This window comes from Haplochromis burtoni, unplaced genomic scaffold (assembly GCF_018398535.1).
Source record: "Haplochromis burtoni strain Fernald_Lab_line unplaced genomic scaffold, NCSU_Asbu1 Contig_115, whole genome shotgun sequence".
NCBI lineage: Eukaryota > Metazoa > Chordata > Actinopteri > Cichliformes > Cichlidae > Haplochromis > Haplochromis burtoni.
In genome coordinates, this window is record NW_024582476.1 from 1,638,407 (window position 1) to 1,658,981 (window position 20,575).

General features: G+C 41.9%; 1 protein-coding gene across 1 annotated transcript in view; it reads right to left on the minus strand.

Annotated features, from left to right (window-relative positions):
- The window catches only part of LOC121811766 (E3 ubiquitin-protein ligase RNF43), a 113,520-nt gene that overhangs the window by 16,990 nt on the left and 75,955 nt on the right, over nt 1-20,575 (minus strand). The window contains exon 2 of the mRNA XM_042223608.1: nt 14,078-14,191. Within this exon, the coding sequence (XP_042079542.1) occupies nt 14,078-14,191 (114 nt within the window). The remainder of the gene's footprint in view (nt 1-14,077; nt 14,192-20,575) is intronic.

Below are 20,575 nucleotides of genomic sequence, written 5' to 3' on the forward strand. Positions count from 1 at the left end.
CTAATACTGCAGTAATAATAAGTTACTGCCCTATGAACACCTCATTCATCAGGGAGAGGCAGTGATATAGTAGGGTTGTAACTGCAGGGCCATTAAGCACTCATCATCCTATTTGCCATCCTCATGTGGAAAAACCTCTTCAGTGAGGACGCAGGATGAACTCTTGCCTGCAACGCCAAAAATCTCAACTGATAAGGAACTCCACACCATCTCCCACCTTCCCTTCTTAGCAGCCAACCGAAGGTGTCTCCCAAGTGGTTGGCATTTTAATAACAGAAATTTGGCACAGTGCAGCATTATCTGGGCTCTGTCATTCTGTGCAAGCATGACACGGCGTCCTATTTTGAGCACAGCATTTTTGTCACATCATGCGTGCCAGCAACAGCCCGATGAAACCCTGACCCTCACACGCTCCCACTGAAGTGACAAGTGAGAGATGTGCTGCCCTAATATGAACGCTTTGAGACACAAACGCTTTTCATTCCTTAAAATCGGGAGACATGTGAAAGGTAGGCGAATTTTGCCCTCAGGCAGCACATAAACAGCCTAGCGTGCATAGATGCTAATATGGGGGAAATGTATGATGCACGTGCAAGTTAAAATGCACATGTTCTTTTCCCTGCCTTATCTTACAGGGAATATATTAGATGGCTTTATTAGTAAACAAGTATGTTCAGAAGCTGAGATGCATTGCTTAATGTGCAAATTGGGCCGATTTTAAGTTTCACTTGTATGTAAAAAATTTCAACCTGGTTTGATGGAAACATGCTTTTCAGCTGATTTCACAGAGCAAAGCGATTTGGTTTTTTTGTTGTTGTTTTTTTAAAAAGAAAATGCAATTAGCTCAGTAAGCTTGAAATAACAGACTAAATGAATTTTGATCAGTGGCATAAGGATCCACCAAGTACCAGTAGCAGGTGCATGCAGGAAGTTTTGTTGGCGTAGTTTGGCCCATTGAACACACAGTTAAGTAATGGAGCAGCAGCTGGTGAGAGCAGTTAAGGTGCTTTGTAGCAGGTGTAATTTACAAAAACATGTGCCCGTTCTTCACATTGATAGGTCTATTGTAATTAAACCCAGAAATCAAAGACAATCCAGTTATTTGTGATTTCTGCTAAAATTTGCTAGCGGGGTTCTTCAAGCAGAAATAAAGCCAGTGTGAAAGTGGCACAAACTGCAGTTGCTAAAAAGAGTGAGTCACTCCTCACAGAGTCCCCATTTTAAAAGGCCATCTTTGGAGAACTTAAAAGCATGTTTACAGGCTGATCCAATAAATGATTTTAGCCTCTCTTGGTTAATTTTCCTTTTCACAACAACTGTTTGGTAAATACATGATTTTAGACGAAGGGGACTGGGGGCGTGCCCCTTAGATTGACAGGCGAGACACAGAGAGCTCTAGGCAGTCAATCTGGAAGGCCTCACCTCCGATAATGAGAGTCACTAAACTGGATCTCTTGGATGTTTGTTCTTTTGTTAGCATCATTAACTATAGCCTTTGCAAAAACAGATTTGTGAAATTGTACTGTTTATTCACTCTGCATGACGGCTCACTTTCATGTCTTCTTTCAGGTTGCTGTGACATGTTCAGGGTCATTACTGCTTTTTCCAGGGTTGTTACCAGGTTGCTTTTTTAATGCATGCACCAAGTATTTAGAGTTAAAGACTTGCTTATGTGAGTAATACTTAGTGAAGTTTTGTCCCCATTTCCCTCTGTGTAACATGTAAAAGAGCAACCAAGTCTGCATTTCCACTTTTCATACAAATATATAAGTCAGGAATATTAGGCAGATCCAGCTAAGAGGGACATATTTTACGATCCTCACACATCCACAAATATTTGAGAATCCACCTGTTCCTATTTTAGAGCAGTGTATCTCTATGGACATCTCACTGTTTGGGTACAAAAGTTTTGCGGTGCCATTAACGACAAACTCCAACTGGACCACAAAGGTTGTGTTAGCACCACATGCCTACAGTAACCAAGCCAGGCCAGGACACAGCCCCTCTATCATTTCAATGAGGGGAGCGAAAATAGGAAGGGCAGGAAAGTGAGAAAGTGGGACAACAAGCTGCTAATCGGTGGCCACTCAAAGCACATCGCAGCTAAAAGCAAACAGAACATCTTCCAGATCTTATGTGCATGTTGGGAGGGAGAGTCGGTGTTTAGCTTAGCAACGCTGGCATCGTCTTAGAAAGCTGACAAGATGTGAGAGAACCAGTGGGAAGAGAGCAGCAGGCAACAGGCAGGCAGGCGAACTACTCGCACCTCTGTGGCAGAGGTGATGACAACGGTGAACTGAGCTGAGCAGCAACAATGCTGACATCTGTGAGAATGTCTAACCTCAGACTTTTCTTGTTGTCAAGCTAAAATTTCCAGGTACCTGCAGACAGTAATATGCATGAAATTCTTCCCGCTTGCTTCCCAATGCGGCACCAATTTAAACAACTACTCAGCTTTCACCTATCTGCAGACTTCCTTGATTAATTAAGAAGTCAAAAGTGTCTCACTAAGAATCCAGCCCATTTTCATACCGTTCCCAGGTAAGATTAGAGGACCTAATCCGTACCATGTCCTGATGTCCTTTTTTTGTCCCACCTGCTCACTTGAACAAGTGTTTTCAGCCTCTTGCAGGCGACCAAATCACCATTTCAACATCCGCACGTGACTGTGAAATGTAAAGTACACCACCTGTTTTTGAAGTGGTGACAAAGAAAAAAGGAATGCACTTTCCCATTAAGTAAGGAAACCTGAAGTATTCTTCTCATTGTTAGGCAGCCCACAAAGCCCCCCACCCCCAACACACACACAAACACACACACAATTAAGGTAAAATTAGAAAGCTTGTTCCAGAGCTTTCTAATCTGTCACCCTGATGGACAGAAACTTGCATTAAAGATACTGCTACTCCCCTGTCCACATATCCCACCTTGTGTGTGGAATACTAACCAGACGGCAACCTCAGGTGGAAATTTCTTTCAGGTAACAGTGAGGAAGCACCAGCACTGACAGCACAGTATAACAAAAAAGTATAAATACAACATTTAAATGTTAGGCTAATGAGTCCAGCCATGGACTCATTGTCCATGTTCCCTTATCAAAGTATTTTCCTGTCCTTGGAACAGCTGCAGATCTGCCCTCTCAGAATTTGTTTTCGGCTTCCTCCCTTATCCTATCGTACAGTTGCTGACCATTTACTCAGAGAGCGTGCCTGAGTATGGCTCTGCAAAAAGGAAGGGTGCACAGACCAAAATGACAGTGCTTTATACTGGAAAAAAGCATAGTGTTGTCCTCTAAAATGTCATGCTTAACCACTTCAAAGGTGCAAAATAACACAATCTATCATGCAGACAAACTCAAAGATCATCCTTTTTCTTATAAAGCATAAAGTACAAGTGACATGTCTGCCTTTTTTTGACAGTGCAGTCACCGTCAAGTCACAGAATCAGAAGCTATGCACATTCAACCTGTAGCTGTAGTATTGTTTATCCTGCTGTGCTAAACTACAAACAGAAGAGTGCAATTTTCTGCAGAAAAATTACAGGTTAAATGATGCAGAGTTTTCATTTTCAAGTGTTAATGGTGCTCACTTGTATCCCAAAAAACTAGCTAGTGCACATGACTAACCAGTTGGCATCTAAATACAACATAAATCGTTGTCTGGCAGTGTGCGCTTCACCCAAACTGCACCATGTGTGACTAAACAAAGCGCCAGTAAGTCCCAAAAACTACAAATCTTTAAATGGCCTCTGTGCATACTTTCTACCTTTATATCAACCCTATAGGTAGAAAATTTGAAGCACAGACCTTCCAAGACGTTTATGCTCAGGTTTTGATTAGTGAAATTCAACCAATTAAGTCACAGTAGCTCCATCTTTTATATACAGTCTACTAGAGCTGCTCAATTATGGCAAAAATGATAATCACGATTATTTTTACTGAAATTGAGATCTCGATTATTTGACGGTATTTATTTAACCCTTTAAGACCTACCATAGGACCAAGTCCGCCAGAGCTCATATTATTTTTTTACATGTTGTAGTGCCATTTGTGGGAGCATTTCAAGTTGCTATACAACTGTTATAGCCCATATTTTAATAATATGTATGCATTAAGTCCATAGTAACTACATTAATTGCAAAAAAGTGCAATAAACTACAAAAAAATTGAAAATCGTTTTTGTTTTGTTTTTTACATATATTTCTACTTGGAGAAATTTAAGAGGTTTATCTTTCAAAACTTTAAACAGCATGTGCATCAAAATAAAATATTTCCAGCAATGCAATTCGAGTTCTAAGCATCCCAGAAACTATTTAGAAAAGTCAAACATGACCAGTATAAGCTTTAAGGCCTACAAGTAAAAAAACTACATTTTCCGCGAAAATGACGTCACTTCCGGTTTCGGGCAGGAAATGGCGGACATGCGACACTGTGGGAAGTGTTACAAACAGCTGATCGGATTGGCAACGCGTGTTTCTGGAATATTATGTTTTTGTTCCTGCAAGCGCTTTTTATGCAATTTTTGCAAAGCTATATGTGGAAGGAAACCGTGACCGAGGACAAGCTGATGGCATCAGATGTAAGTACAACTCCTCCGGTTTCATATGCAAAACAAATTATTGCGCTAGCGTAAGCGGTTCCGGTTCTACAGGGATTTAAAAATAGTTACACAAAACGAGCATGCTGCTCTGACCGGCTTTAAAGGGTTAACAATAACAATGTATTGAATAATGACTTTAAAAAAATAATATAAAATAGTGTGCAACACCACTGAAGTTTTTTTTACCTCTCTTTTCAACCAACGCAGTCACTCTCCTCTCCAAATAACTTCTGCTTAGCTTTCCGAGCTTCCCTCGGGTCCTCTTAATCAGCGGTCTCCAACCTTTTTTGCGCCACGGACCGGTTTATGCCCGACAATATTTTCACGGACCGGCCTTTAAGGTGTCGTGGATAAATGAGGGAGGGGCTAATAATCGGCTCAGTCATTTTTAATGATCGTTGAAAGCCCAGATCGTAATCGTGATTAAAATTCGATTAATTGAGCAGCCCTACTGTCTACAGGTTCAATTTACTGTCAAAAGGACAACACCAGTTGCTGTCAAGGCCAGCGGGGGCAGACCGTGTGGAGAGTGTGTGTGGTGGACCCAGGCGCGAACACAGGTGAGGAGACGGGAGTGAACTTAAACTGAAAACGAGCCTTTATTTTGGGCTGATGCAGAAGGGAGTAGACAAAACATAACAGGGACAGAGACTGCAACTAACCAAAAACCTAAACTGGAAAAACACTAACCTGACTGAAAGGAATAACTATGATCACTGTGAACAGAATGCTGTGCAGATGCATGGAAACTGTGAACCAAATGGCGTGACGAAACAGACATGAACATGACCTGCACGGAACCTCATCGTGCTGCTGCATGAAAAACAACATAAACCAAATGGCAAACATGAACTGCACAGAATCCTGAAAAACACTTAACTTGACCAGAGGGGCGGTACACAGACGATGCGACAACGAACAAAGGAAGACCGAGGACTTAAATAGACACATGAGGTGATCTGGGGAAGTGGGGAGACATGAGAACACAGCTGACTCGAATGAAACATAATGACAATACAGGGGAGAGTAACACCAACTACAATGAACAAAGAACACCAGACTCTTACAAAATAAAACAGGAAACACGGAGATATAGACATGGAGATAAAACATGACATGAACTTAACCGCATAGACATGAAACGTAGACGCAGGAACCAGGGAGACTGAGTACAGGCGGAGATGACAGAAATAACTAAGAAATAAGGTCTGAACAGCAACCTAGAATTTAACTAGATTGAAAATGAATACAAAAAAATACATAAAACTCAAACACTGGGTCACACGACCCTGTACCGTGACAGTTGCAAACTAGCAGCTTCATCTGCAGCTGACTAACAACACTGTTTTCTTCAGCAACTTTGCAACATTATTGGTATCAACAATATCATAACATTTTTTGAGCATTTACTTTCCCAAATAGCTTATTTACTTTGATATTATGGCAATAAACCCCCAAAACTTTGAAAATGTTTTATTATGGAAAAACTGTGTACATCCTGTCCATTTTAGCCAATTCTTGATTGTTAACGCAACCAATAACTGGAATGTGTCTACGTCACATGGTCTGACATAGTTCATTTCATACAGACGCAGTTAGTACGCAGGTGCAAACAAAACCTTTCTTCCTGTGATGAAACAACACCATACTAAGAAAGCCAACTGCAGCTGATGTTAACACAGTTTGGAGGAGGGGGGGCAGTGGAGTCATGATTCTGCTTGTGTAGGTGGATTAAAGGAACGGCCTGACAAAGGTGCCCATTGTTTGGCCTTATTAAAAGCCATGCGAGTGTTTAACATTTGCATTATCATGAAAGGAACGAGAGACAGAGGACTGTGGCTCAGGCAAATAGCAACGCAGTCAGAACACCATCTGTCTCAAAGACAAAATAAATGAAATCCTTGGAGACGGGCTTATCAAAGTACAAATTACATCATGACCACAGTAATGAGTGCACTGACCTAAAAGACGGCAGCGGACTCAAAACTAAATACTTCCTACTGATTTATCTGCACAGTGATGTGGTGAACAAAGACACGGCCTAACTTTAGCAATGGGGAAAAGGGAGGAGAAAACGGAGGCATCTGGGTCACAAAGACAGGAACGTAGTCACTTTTTAAAAATCCCATCATTTCAAAAAATAAAGAATCGGATAGAGTGCAGTGTGGGTTTGTGCGTGTGGTGTACCTGAAAAGGCGAACAGTCAAAACTGGAGAAATATTTGAGATGTTTAACAGTGCAAGACTGCACAGTAACAAGGCCACTCTTTCACTGTGCTGCCTGATAAAAGGGAGTCTTGTTGGAGATAAGCCCAAAGCTAATTCTATATTACTTTTGAAGCACTCACGTTAAAGATGAAATGATCAAAGCCCTGTAAACCTATCTCACAATGAGCTGATGGAATATTACCCTAAGGATAACAGGAAAAAACAGCCCTGTGTCTTTTGCATTGACAACTGAAAAACTGATTTTGAACTGTCCCCGCGTGGTTTCCAGACTTTTTATGTTGTGATTTAGAGTTTATCTCAAACTGGAAGCAGTAAAAATGTGACGCTGTCGGTGTTTTTGTGTGCTTCAAAGAATAAAAGACAAAAATTTAAGCTGCATGCAACAGGTTTAAGAGGTGCACAGTCCTTGTCGGTCGGCTTGTAATGTATGGCCAAGGTTGCAAAAGTTGGTATCCAGCTTTGAGTAGCTGAAGAAGGAAACAGAAAAGTCATAGTTTATCCCTTTGAAGGCAACCGAGCAACTGTCTGGCACAGACAGGCAAATAATGAATTTTCATGGGAGAGAAATCAAAGCAAATCCAGAAGTCTGCTAACGATGACGCATTTCATACCAGCCAAAATGTCCATTGTGTACCTGCTGCTTTTTGCATTTACTCTCAAAAGCTGAAATATCCTCTTTTTTCCAGATGTTCCTCTGTGTTACTCCTCCTCTACTTGTCTCAGATGAGCTGGAGATGTTGGACTCGGCTGCCAAAGTAAAAGCAGATAAAGGCAGCTGCCACTGCACTTCCAGCCAACGTCTTTGCTCAAAAAACATATACGCCCGAAGTCAGCGTTGACCCCTACAGAGAATAACACACAAGGAGACAGAAACCACAACTCATTCTTCCATTAGTGGGTTTCCCTTGTTTTCAAAATGCTTTCTTTTACTGAGATTACACTTCCTGGTCTGAAAGTTCAGGACACAAGAGGAGTGTTTATGGCATTATACTGTCACCAATTCTTTATGAAATCCCTCAATAGCAACAGAACTGAAGTTCTAATGCTGGCAACTGAGTCCCATAAGCAAACCAAACTTCAGTGGTCATTACGACCCAAATGTAACTTTTTTAATATTCTATTTTTTATTTTTTTTAATACTCTATCCTATTTTTCTGTGAACAGAACACAGGAAAAATAGCTTAATATAACAAGTAGTAAGTCTGTAAGCACCGAAAACATGGAGAAAATTTATTTATTCTCATATTTTATTTACCTTTCCTGATCAGCAAACTGCAGAAAGTGACAAAAATTTCAGTTTCTCTGATGTCAATTTAGGCTGCCTCCAAAAGTGTTAAACATGTTAATAGCTTTAGAGCAGACTAAACACATGCAGAGCTTGCTAGCAAAAAATCTTTTGGACTCTGTGGCTAATCTACCTCTTATTAAATATAACAAATCAAAAGGCTGTATTTTATTGTTGGTGATAGGTGTGAAAGCACTGCTCCAGGTGTCCTGGTGACTTAGTATAGATAGCAGGAGGAGCAGAAGCCTGGATGAAAATAAGGAGACAGCAGCCTATGATGCACCGCAATCTTGGTCCCACAGTCTGTGCACATCTGTTCCATAATCCATCTGCTCTTGGTTACTTTAGTTGGTTAAGTCGAACCAATGTAAGCCTCCATAAAATCCCACAAACCCCTTTATTCATGAGCGATTCTTGCCAGCTCTCTATCCACTCTGACAGCTTCAGTGACTCTACAGAAACCCGAAGGTTGCAGGTATCCGCTGCCTTCTCGCACCAGTAGTTTTGCACACTATCAAGCCACAATTATACACGGTGCTTCCACTTAAAATTCGGTGCAACAAGCACCAGGGTGTTTCAAAATAACCGCAGAAACCTTTTTTGGTTTTGTGCACTTCAAGCATGTCCTTTTTGATTTATTATTCCGCCGGCTCTACTGCAAGTCATGGGGCGTGCTCTATGCTGACACACTGGAAGCAGTTCACACAGTCTCATAAAAAAAGAAAAGAAAAATCCTAGATCAATTAAAACTTCTCTCCCTCAGGACCATCCATTCCTACAACTCCTTCCCTCCTTCCAAACAGGAGGTAACCAGGACGACAGCTGCACACATCAGCTTCTCCTTAAAAAGTCTTTAATTGTCGCCTGGGGGTAGACATGTTGCTGCGATCACCAACATGATGCGACAGAGAGGGTTCAGGGTTCATTTTTATAGGCGCTGTTCCCCACAGGCAAAAGAGTGTTATTTTTAAAGTTTTTATTTATTTGTGGTGGATAACTTCCAGGATCTGGTTTGTGTCACAATCTGAAGATAACAAGTACATATTTAATTACTCAGACTGTCAGCAATGTTTTGGAGGGTTTTTTTTGTATATAAAAAGAGTTCAAGTTAGAGAATCATTTTAGCACTGCATTTAGTTCCCGTTCATGTGTGAATACAGTATACACACTGCCGGACTTAAATGAATTATTGTGAGGACAAATAAAAATGGCATTTTCAGTGTATTCAAAAAGGTGAATACTCGTGTCGGTACACCTGAGTTGCAGTAGTTCCCACATGTTTCCTCTGAGAAAAGCTCACTATAGAATTCCCAAACTGGCAGTGAGTCATCACGGGGACGGTATTGTACTTAAAGGGGATAAAAGCCTAGCACACCCAATTTTAATGTATGTATGCATGGTAATGTATTCCTCCTGATCCCACCTGATCCCAAGAAAAATCAGAGGTGCACCATAGTAAAACTGGATATGAGAACAACGAACTCTCTTTTGGCTCGTCCCATTACACTGGAAGGATATGCTTGACCACCTTTAGTCTCCATCAAAAGCTTCACTTAAACTGCATCCACATCATGTAGTTTAACTCTTGTTAAAAGCCACCAAGTGAGAAAAAATATATACTTGGAATTACAAGATCAGTACTTTCTAACTCACAATACAGGTGAAAAGAACTACACAGTCGCTAGCTTCACCTCCACTGACTGTCCCCTCTGTTTTTATAGGGTTGGTGTCATTGGAGCATTTTAATTGCACTATCTGGGAAATTTTATGACCCGCTATGAGGTTTAAAACTGTCCGAACTGTCCGTCTGTGCTTCGGTTTTACTGAGTGAAATTCTACTATTTTGTGGTGGTGGCTACGTCCATCTTTTAGCTACAGTATATGGGTTTACCCCAATTTTTATATATTAGCAGGTCAACATTTGCTTATTAGCACAACATGCTAATAAGCAATAATAATAAGCACAGTCCATTCACAACGTGTTTGAGACCCTTGAGACCAGTTGTCTTCCTAACATTAACATATTTAATGTATTGTTAATGCTGCCCTCTGGCATATTTCAGTTAGACCAAAGTAGTAGAGAGACTGACAGACAAGCACAATGATCCACAGAACGATGTTGCTATCATATGTTTTTCGAGCACCAGTCACAAACAGTATAATCAAACTGATGCCAGGCGATTCATTACATTAGGCAAACACAGTCAGTGTCACCTGACTCTTGACCCATCTGACTGGCATTGTGTTTGTGCCAGATAAAATTTGCAAAAACATACTTGAATTCATGTGGCCTAGTAATACGCATCCACACACACACACACATAAAAGCCCCAGTTAAAGAAAACAGGATTACTGAACAATCAGGCCAAGAAGCCTTTTCATCTGAGAGGAGCAGAATCAATAAGCAAGGCTTTCTATGAGAGTCAACAAGTCCAGACATGGGCCAAACTCAATCACTGTAAGAGCTGTTTTCACAAAACCACTTCGTGTTCATCGGGTTTCACAGAGGTGAAGTTTGAGTGGGAGAATATCCGCACTTTCAAAAAGCACAGATTACACCATTTATTCAGAGTAAATTAAGCTTGGTGTGGAGTTTAGTCTAGTACTCCTGGCACCACCGCAGTGCCTTTTCTCTGAATCACGTGTTGCCCTGTGACTTAAGCCTGAGAGCCTTTCCATGGCTTCAGTGTAAAGTGAAACAAGCAGACAGCAAACAGATTGCTTCTACCATAGCACAACATGCAGGAAGAGAGAGCTTGTGGCCTCTGCTTGTTTCGCATTTTGCAATGATGCAAAACCACTGGAGCAGTGAACGGTTCTGATTCAGACATTTGCAAATAGCTGCAACAGATGGATGGGACATAACTGTACAAAGAGAAAGCTTTCCCCCTTTTTTCTAACTTCTATTAAACATGTTTAAGTTCACTTTGTAAAGTTCATCCATCCATTTTTTTCCACTTTTCCAATTCGGGGTCGTGGCGCAGGCTGGAGCCATTCCCAGCTGCCATAGGGCAGGAGGTGGGGTTCACGTTGAACAGGTGTGTTGCAGGGATAACGAACTTACTAATGAACTTACTGATTCAGAACAGCTCAATTTATCATTAATACACTGTCTCTGCCTACACTGAAAATCCTTTTCAGCTATTAAAAATGCAGCATGTGGGATTTAGTGGTATCTTGTGGTGAGGTTGCATACTGCAACCAACTTAATACCTCTCACCTCATCCTGTCTTTGCAAAATGAGAACCTACAGTAGTACCCTCGCACAAATTCAAAAACAACCCTCTCATTTTTTAACCAATACAAGGCAGACGGTGAAGTCAGGCTGAAAAACTCCTACAAGAAGCTGTTAAAATATTTCAGTTTATAAGGGTTGAGAATAAAACCCTCACCTCTATGTTTAATTAAAATGTTAAAAAAAAATCATAATAATTAATCATTCTTAATAATTTATGAAATTGACCTCGTTCTAGCTTTCTTTGTTTTATGTTGTATATGTACTGTTACACTGCTTGGCCAAAGTCTCATATAATGAAGTCACTGTATGTAGAAGTTTTTTGGTTTTTTTTGGGTGGGGTGGGGGGCTCTTGGCTCTTTATATACAGGTCCTTCTCAAAAAATTAGCATATTGTGATAAAGTGCATTATTTTCTGTAATGTACTGATAAACATTAGACTTTCATATATTTTAGATTCATTACACACAACTGAAGTAGTTCAAGCCTTTTATTGTTTTAATATTGATGATTTTGGCATACAGCTCATGAAAACCCAAAAATTCATCAGCTACCTCACAGTAGTAATGAGGTCTCCTTGTCTCTCGCTGTTAATGTTTTTGTCTCACTAGTTTTCTTGCTTTCAATTAACCTCACCTGCAGTGTAATCTACTGGATGCTGGCTGCACCTGCTAACATTCACCAAGCCTGCTTGGAAACTCCTGGAAAAACGCTACTACTCATGGGACTCACCTGCCTGCAGTCACTCCTGGATTCCTGGAATCACCAGTTTGGGAAATCTGGAACCTTTCATGCATCCCACCATTCAGATAGATGCTCACTCTATCCCTAACCCCCACATGCAAGTAAGCCTAAACTGATTAAATTCATACTCACCTTCAGCCACCCGTGCAGCTCTGGATCTAACCACCCTCTCCTATATTTCAGTGCCTCCACGTCAGAGAACCTTGCTGCCTTTCTCTCGTCGCTCTTTGTACATATTCCCGTAAAACATCAGCTTTTTTTGTTCATTTAGTCTGTCAGTCACACACTCCTATGACATAATGGAAATGAGCATACAAGGTTTCCCAATATCAGTTTTTGTTTCGCACTGAGTAACAATCAAGGGAAAATGACACTGATTTTTACAGCATTGTACTTTTAACATAGACTTTAAATCACTGAGGTAGAGGCACACATGTTCTTATTCACGTCATACAAGTTCATGAATGTATTTGAGAGATGGTCAGCAATGCTGGAAGTATCACAGCACAAACTTTCCAAGCTGTTTCGATGCACTGAAACTGCTGCAAATCAACAAGGAAATCTCCCTGCAAGGTTGGATATAAGAATCCCTGAAAACCAGAATAAAAACAAGGAATAACAATGAAATACTATCCTTCGGGGTTTCGAGCGTCACTTTGTTTGCTTTACGCTCTATTCTGAGTGTGCATAATGCAATCCGAACCCTCTGCGGCCGTCAGAGTATCTATAGATCGCCGAGGCGGGTTTACACTCAGACTTAGCTGTAAACAAGGCCATCCAGAGACCATGGCTGACCCAGCACCGCACATCCCCAAATATCTGATTCATCCCTTCAAAAGGCCAAGAGCAAACTTCTCAGCAGCTGCATGCTGAATCCCCAATAAATCCACCGGACCAAAAGCTTTGAATCGTGCTATGAAAACGAGGATGCAGGTGGCTGGAGTGGAGTTTAGTGCAATACATACTTTCCAGACAAGCCAAACAAAGCACACACACACACACTTCTCTCCTTCCTCTTTCCCTTGCTTCTCAAAGGCGATTTGCAGGGAGGAAGAAAGCACTCGGAAGCGGCGGCCTTTTGTTCCCGGATACTTTTGCATGAGGGAGGAGAGTATGTTTTGTTTATGGGACAACACAGTGTTGCCATTAAGGCTTTAATCAGAACTGTTTTCTGTAGTCAGCCTGGAATGACACCCCTCTTTCTCCGATTTGGTTCCCACCGGAGGAGCAAACAGGAGGAGGAAGAAAGGAGCGGGGAATGTGGGAATGTCTCTACATCGTCGCCACGGCGGGCAGCTCCTAAACATGGCTTTAAATTAGGGGAAAAGAAAACACAAGCTAAAAAAAGGCAGGCGCTTAACTATACTCCTGCCTGCTAATTTGTCACCACTTGAAAAACGGGGGAAAAAATAGCAACAGTTTTAAATCACACTATTTTAAAGTCAGGGTATGCCAGCCAGTGTGTATGGTAGAATGCTTAAACACAAGGGAGATTTAGGTCACCTCCGTCAAAGTTACACATACATCTGAACCACTGTCGGTGGACTCTATGGAGTTCTGGCTGCGTTCATATTAGAGAGAAGCAGAAATGGAGAACACTCAGTGTCTGGTTCTGGTTGGCTGGCTGGGATCTGACTAGTGACAGCTGGGGCTTGAAAGCCTTACATCCAAAGCCAGGGCTCGATGCCACTTGCTACATAGCAGCGCTGAGCTAAGCCCACCCCCTCCTGTCCAAGCCCTCACTCAAAAAGATCACTGTACTGGACAAAACATCAGGCTGCTGCCAAATAAAGGATCATCTCTTTAAAGTCAGAGAGCGGGAGGGGTGCTGGAGGCAAGACGAAATGGCAGTACGGTCGATCTGTCTGCTGCCACGTCTGAGACAAGGAAAGGGGTCACGGAGAGAGGAGTTTCTCAGACCATTAAACAAACAAACAAAAAAAGCTAAATTCAACACCACCTGTGTGTCAGTGTGCGCAATCCATACCTTGTCGGGCAGTGGCAGACAGTGATGTACCCTGTGCTCCAGTTTGACGATGGTGATGAAGTCACTCTCTTGTCGTTCATCCTCACTTGTGTTGCAAAGAGACAGAGGATGATACTGCAAAAAAAAAAGGAGAGAGAGCAAGGGGTTAGCAATATTTTTTCTTTGCAGTACTTGCTACAATGCACACTCCAGAAGCACGAGCACAAAGTACACAAACAATGAATCTGGGAATGATGTACGACTTAAATGGTAAATGGCCTGCATATGTATAGCGCTTTACTAGTCCCTAAGGACCCCAAAGCGCTTCACACTACATTCAGTCATCCACCCATTCACACACACATTCACACACTGGTGATGGCAAGCTACATTGTAGCCACAGCTGGCCTGGGGCGCACTGACAGAGGCGAGGCTGCCGGACACTGGCGCCACCGGGCCCTCTGACTTACTGAACTTTCTTTAGAAATGATGTAAATGAGGCAAAATTACTCAATCACACTGAGTGCATGCAGAAGCAGTAGAGACAATTTAAGGCATTAACTATTACAGAATCACCAAAGCTTTCTGATATATTCAAGTGTAGTTTGGTGGGGGTTTTGCCATTACAAGGGCCTACTTATATTTAGATTAAATTTTTTTTAAATTAAATAGTAGATAAATAACTCATAGTGTTATCATATCTACATTTTTCCACATCTACCCAAAAGACAACCTAAAGTGTGTGACCTCAAACCAAAAGCAAAAAAGAAAAAGAAATTTTCACAAAGATGCTTTAAAAGACAGTCTGCACAAAAATGCTAAAGCTCTTTTTCACACCACTACAGAACAACACTTGCAATTTATGGAAGCCTTTATGTGTTAAATTAAATGGTTTCTTCCTAAACCATACCCAGGCTGACATCAAGAGGAAAACTTTGGCACCCTATGAAATCAATGACATGGATGGCAGTATTCACTCCCACTTAAAGCCTTGAGGACTGAAAGAATGAGAGATAGTCAATCTTTAGTGGAACATTTGATCCCTTCTGAAAGGAAGGAAATTCTGAGCTGCTGAAAGGCTGCATTTAAGAGCTCAAGGGATCGCAGCAGTGCTTGCAAGTCACAGACATGCTGTCACGGGCACAGGGAGTTGCACGGCAGTCGGGAAAACAGCATCGCTAATTTGCCTGGCTGACATGAATGATAACACCTCAGGTACAGGTCCTTAAAGTTCACAGATCACTCTGCAGCACCCGGTCCCTGGGGTTCCTCCCTAGCCCTGTCTTGGCCTGTCCTTTCCTAGCCCTGCTATGAGCTCGTCCCAGCCTGGTTCTGCCACGGAGGGCCTCTTCATGTGGCTGTGGGCTGAGGTAATGGGGCTCCCCCTCATCTCACCCAGCGGAAATCCCTAAATTAAAAAGACCCAAGGGTGACATCAACAGCTGGCATAATGACGTAATGTCCCGCAAAGGGCTGTTGCATGTCTGTCAGAGGGTGAAACAGAGAAACAGAGAGAGACGAGAAGAAAGCAAGCAGACTTGGGGAATCAGGGTGGGATAAAAGAGAAACACAGGGGGTGGACCTTCATCACAGCGGCTGTTCAACGCAATGGATTAAAATGAAATAATGCAGAATGTTATCGAGATATCGGCTGTGATCATTGGCATAAGAAACACCAGCATTGATGCTAAATGTCTGCCTAAGATGCAAACAACATGACAGAAGAAGTGCATTAACATAGTCACTGTCCGCTGTTTTAAGGGGTCCGGTTCCAGATGTAAATTTCCAATTCATTTTCTCTTCTGATGATTCACAAAATCCTTGGATCACAAGTTTTAAGCCAAGCCAACCAGCTATGAGGTGAATCATAAAAAGATTTTGATCTGGATAAAAAGAATAAAGGGAAATAAAACAAAAAGACTAAGGTACAAGACTGTGTGCATAACGACTGTAATTTTAACAGAGAAGGAACTACTCATCCCACAATGCACTGCAAATCCCAGATTCCACAATGAACAACGTCCAGCCTTCTTGAATGTAATCCTTTTTATTATTGTGTTGTATAATAATAGATTTTATTATATTTTGTAATTTGTGTGTGTGTGTGAGTAGTAAAGTTTTGCACTCTCTTTCTTCTTTTCCACCTGCCTGTTTTCACTCTCTCTGTGTTTATACTGCACTTTGCATTTAATCATTAATTACTATTATTCTCTGGCTCTCTTCCACATTTGTCCTATTGTCCAATATAACACAGACATGCGACTCCTTTAGGAGCACACGCCATCATTTCATCACGTTGTAGCTTATAGTAAGTCTGCTTTGGATCGTTATGTTATGTCTCATAACCTAAAATCCTATAGAGATTATGAATGGGATGTTGAATGTTCTTCAAGAGCCATTACTGAAGACTACTCAAAGAAATGAGAAGAAAGATTGTCTAAGACCGTTCAGGCTGTGTTGGGGAATAAAAGTGGTCATACCAAATACTGACTTTCAAGCTCATCTGTTCGTTCATATACTCTATTTCCATGAATGTGTTGTTTCACGTGTTTTGCTGCAGCTACTTTCCATTTTCCTAGTCAAATATAATGACTAATTAGCACTTCAGTGGCAACCAAAACAGTATACATTTTTGTGTGGTGGTACTCAACATCCACTTTTAAATGCACTGAAATGAAAGCATCTAGAAGATGACAGGTGTGCTTGACCTCACAAACAGAACCTGTTGTGAATTCTCAGACCCTTGCATGTTTCCTTAATGGCAGCCACTGTTCAATAGAAAGGCAGGCAACAAGACAGCATGGACTCTTGGCCAGCCTTGCATGCAGGGCTGCCAGCTGCCTCTACCAGTCTGCATTTACTAGGCCCAAATTAGAGGCCTACAGTTGAATTTGGCCTTTAACAAAGAAAAAGAAAGAAAATAAAAAACAAAAATCCTTTAATGACACTACTTCACAGATGCCATGACCTCTGCTCATTTTTGCTAACGGCTGCTTGGAAATGACGAGAAGAGCTGCATTCAGAGTCTGATTTTACAGTAAAATTACAACACTCATTTGTATCTTAAGGCTTATATGATCGTGTCTGGCTCTTGCCATGACATTAAACATGTTGATGCATGGGAGTGTACAATCGTAACTACTAAAGCAGATAATAATCCCAAAGCTGAGCCAAGCAGGCTCATAAGGAGTGGCTGCTTTTAGTTTCCCCTTTCTGATGCTCTGAGGGCAACCACCTCGATGGTCACAGTGTCTATGATTTGCATAGTCGGCAAGACTAAGCATTATCTTCTATTTTAGATATGCCCACACAACTTATGATCGGATGGCTGTGAACGCTCCCTGTGCCACCATTGGTACCATTTACCACTTCGAAACACTCCGCTGCTGGACTATAAACAGCAACCAAGACAGACTGAAATGTCTTCATTTGGTTTTTGTATGGCCCTGAGAAAAAGGGGCCTGGGAAACCAAATCACTGAGCCTCTATTTCACAGGCACTAGAAACCACAGGGCACACAAACAGTTCCCCACAGACTGTTAACAATGCTCACTCCTCCATTCCTCCTCCTCCTCCTCATCTGTCTAGATCTGTTGCAAAACTGACGAGGACATGTCCCTCGGTTCCTTTGTAGCCACGATTAAAGGCATTCCTTTCCAGCTCAATCAAAGACTACCCCCAAAATATTCCCAGGCATGAATTTAACAGCCTCAAAAACAAATGCATGGAAAGAAAAAGGGGAAAATAAATAGTAGCTACAGTGAGAAGTCAATAATATTTTTTCCCCTCACTTAGCCCTGCGGATCTTCTTTTTTCATCTGCCAATAACCAGCAAGCGAGCGTTCTAGTTCATCTGTTGCCAGCAGGGAACCGGGCCTATGCAGTTATGTCAGTGTGCGTTAAAAGGGGGAAACAGAAAAGGCTTGCACCTCTTATCAAGCTACCGGTCAATTAACAGCTGTGCAGGTCACAGGGCTTCTGAAAAACTGGTGGCCAATCAAAATACATGCTCGTTTAGTAGGAAGTGAAACAAACACTCCAGTAAGTGCTTTTTCTGTTGTATGACTCGAGACTAGGAGTGAGGAAGGTAAAAGGTTTAATCAATTGAACTCTGCCTCAGGGCCTAGAAAGCCTGCCAAGTTAGAGAATATCAAGGAAGAATTCAATCAACTCTGCCACATGCAAACATGCAGATACACACACACCCAGTGGGTGAATACATTTTCAATGCCAGCTGATAGGGTGAGAAAAAAGTCAGCATGTGATCCAGTTTTTTTTTTTTTATTGTGACCACAGCTTTTTGTTTCTAAAGTTAACCATGTTCTAAACTGCTGTTCAAAGTGATACTCAATACTTGTTTGCACGACAGGTCTAATTAGACTCGCTTCTCTCGGCAGACGAAGGCAAATGTTTGTTTAAGCAACAGGCAACAGGTGTTGTGGATGCTACGTGACCCATTAAGCTAATTTCCAGCTCCATATTTTTATTCTTGGACTATGCTGAAGTAGCTTTGCTTGATTTACACTTGAAAATAATCCCTCCTATGCTGTGCATATACTGTTCATCCAAGCTCTTTTAAGTACTCTCCCCTTCAGCCAATTTCCTGTTTGGCTCCACTTTGCAAACAGAAGGTTATTATATTATAGTTATTATATAACTAATTATATTAATGATATTCTAAAATAACAGGAAAAAAACAGTGAAAATGAGCATTCCGAACAGTTAGAAGCCTGAGCTACTGTAACAGTGTATATAGAATACTATAAAAGGGAAATATATAGAGGTCCTCTTCAGAAGAAAAGGAAGCCTGAGTTGGCACGAAAGACTGAAACGTTGACCCTTTGGGAGCACATCAGGTAGCACGTTTTCTTTAATTCTGTGTGTGAGAGCATGGGCAAATGAGTGAGAGCATAGCTATGTATTGTTGCTAGAGGCACCTGAACATGTGCTTGCATGTGAACCTCTGTGTGCAAAAGTTTATGCCTGCTGATCGACAATTTTGGTTCTGCAGAGGAGTGAGTAACTCATCTCTGGGTGCAGGAGCGTGTGTCGGAATCTCAGCAATTGCTGTAGGGGTGGGGGGCGCTGAAAGTCTAGGCGCTGAGCCTTTTCTCAAATGTCAAATCCTTTCCCTGTATCAATAATCGTAACACACACACTGTGGTCAGTGCCATAGATAGCACAGATACACACCGCTCAATCAGACTTCATGTATCTACACTAATTAGATTTACATGAAAGACTGATATAAGAGCAGAGCCCAGCGCTGAGGGGAGCAGAGCGTTCTTTCTCTGTCGGAGCATCTGGAAAAGTACACCCTGAGGCCCTCGCCTTGTCTCTCTTTGCAAATGCAAACGAACAGAAGGTATTACTGCTTTGGTCCTGTCAAAACAAAAGACGTGTCATCTTTCCTCCCGCTTTATTGACAGTGTCAGACCCATATCCAGTAACGGTTACCACAGAGAATGACTTGGGGAAACACGATCCCATAATGAGGCCCAAATAATTACCACCAGCCCCAAATTTGCCCGGGCCCTTTCTTTAAGTACGAATACACCCCCCCCCCCCCCAAACTCCCAAACTCTCCCAAAACTCCTGGCAGGCGCGTCAGGCTGATCTCTTTCTGTTCTATAAAATGGGTCGATTCAGACAGAGAAGAAAGAACGCTGAAGACGGAAGAAGAAATGAAAAGGACACTGATGAGTGAACTTTCGGTTCGGCTTGGTAAAATGTCAGCTGAGAGAGTAACTGTTATAAATCATATTTCCACAGATCAGAGTGTTCATGTGGGCCACTTCACACTTTCCTGCTTTCCTTGTTTTTAATAGAAACACATAGAAGCACAAAAGGGAGCACAAAAGTTCAACCAGGATGAACTTTGCACACCGAGGACCTGGGCTGGGTACAGCCTTACCTGTGCACAAAGGCAGCACATTTTTTTTCATCAAACCTTGTTGAAAGGGTTAGGGGGTTATTCATCCTCTATGCCCGAGCTCCGCCCTATCCACATTACATAATGTTAATCTAACCACACATACAGCTATATCGACCTGATCCATCGCTGTGATTCTCATCTGCAGTATCTGTAGTTTTGTTGCAATTTATTATGTCATATATAATAATAATAATAATGGATTGGATTTATATAGCGCTTTTCAAGGCACCCAAAGCCTTTACAATGCTACTATTCATTCACTCTCGCATTCACACACTGGTGGAGGCAGCTACGGTTGTAGCCACAGCTGCCCTGGGGCAGACTGACAGAAGCGAGGCTGCCATATCGCGCCATCGGCCCCTCTGGCCAACACCAGTAGGGTAGGTGAAGTGTCTTGCCCAAGGACACAACGACCAGGACAGAGAGCCCGGGGATCGAACCGGCGACCTTCCGGTTACAGATACGCTTCCCAACCCCCTGAGCCACGGTCGCCCCCATGAATATATCCACAGAAAGCTATAAGAACACAAAATAGATATACATATATTGTCAGTGTAATTCACTTTCATTTATACAGCAAATCA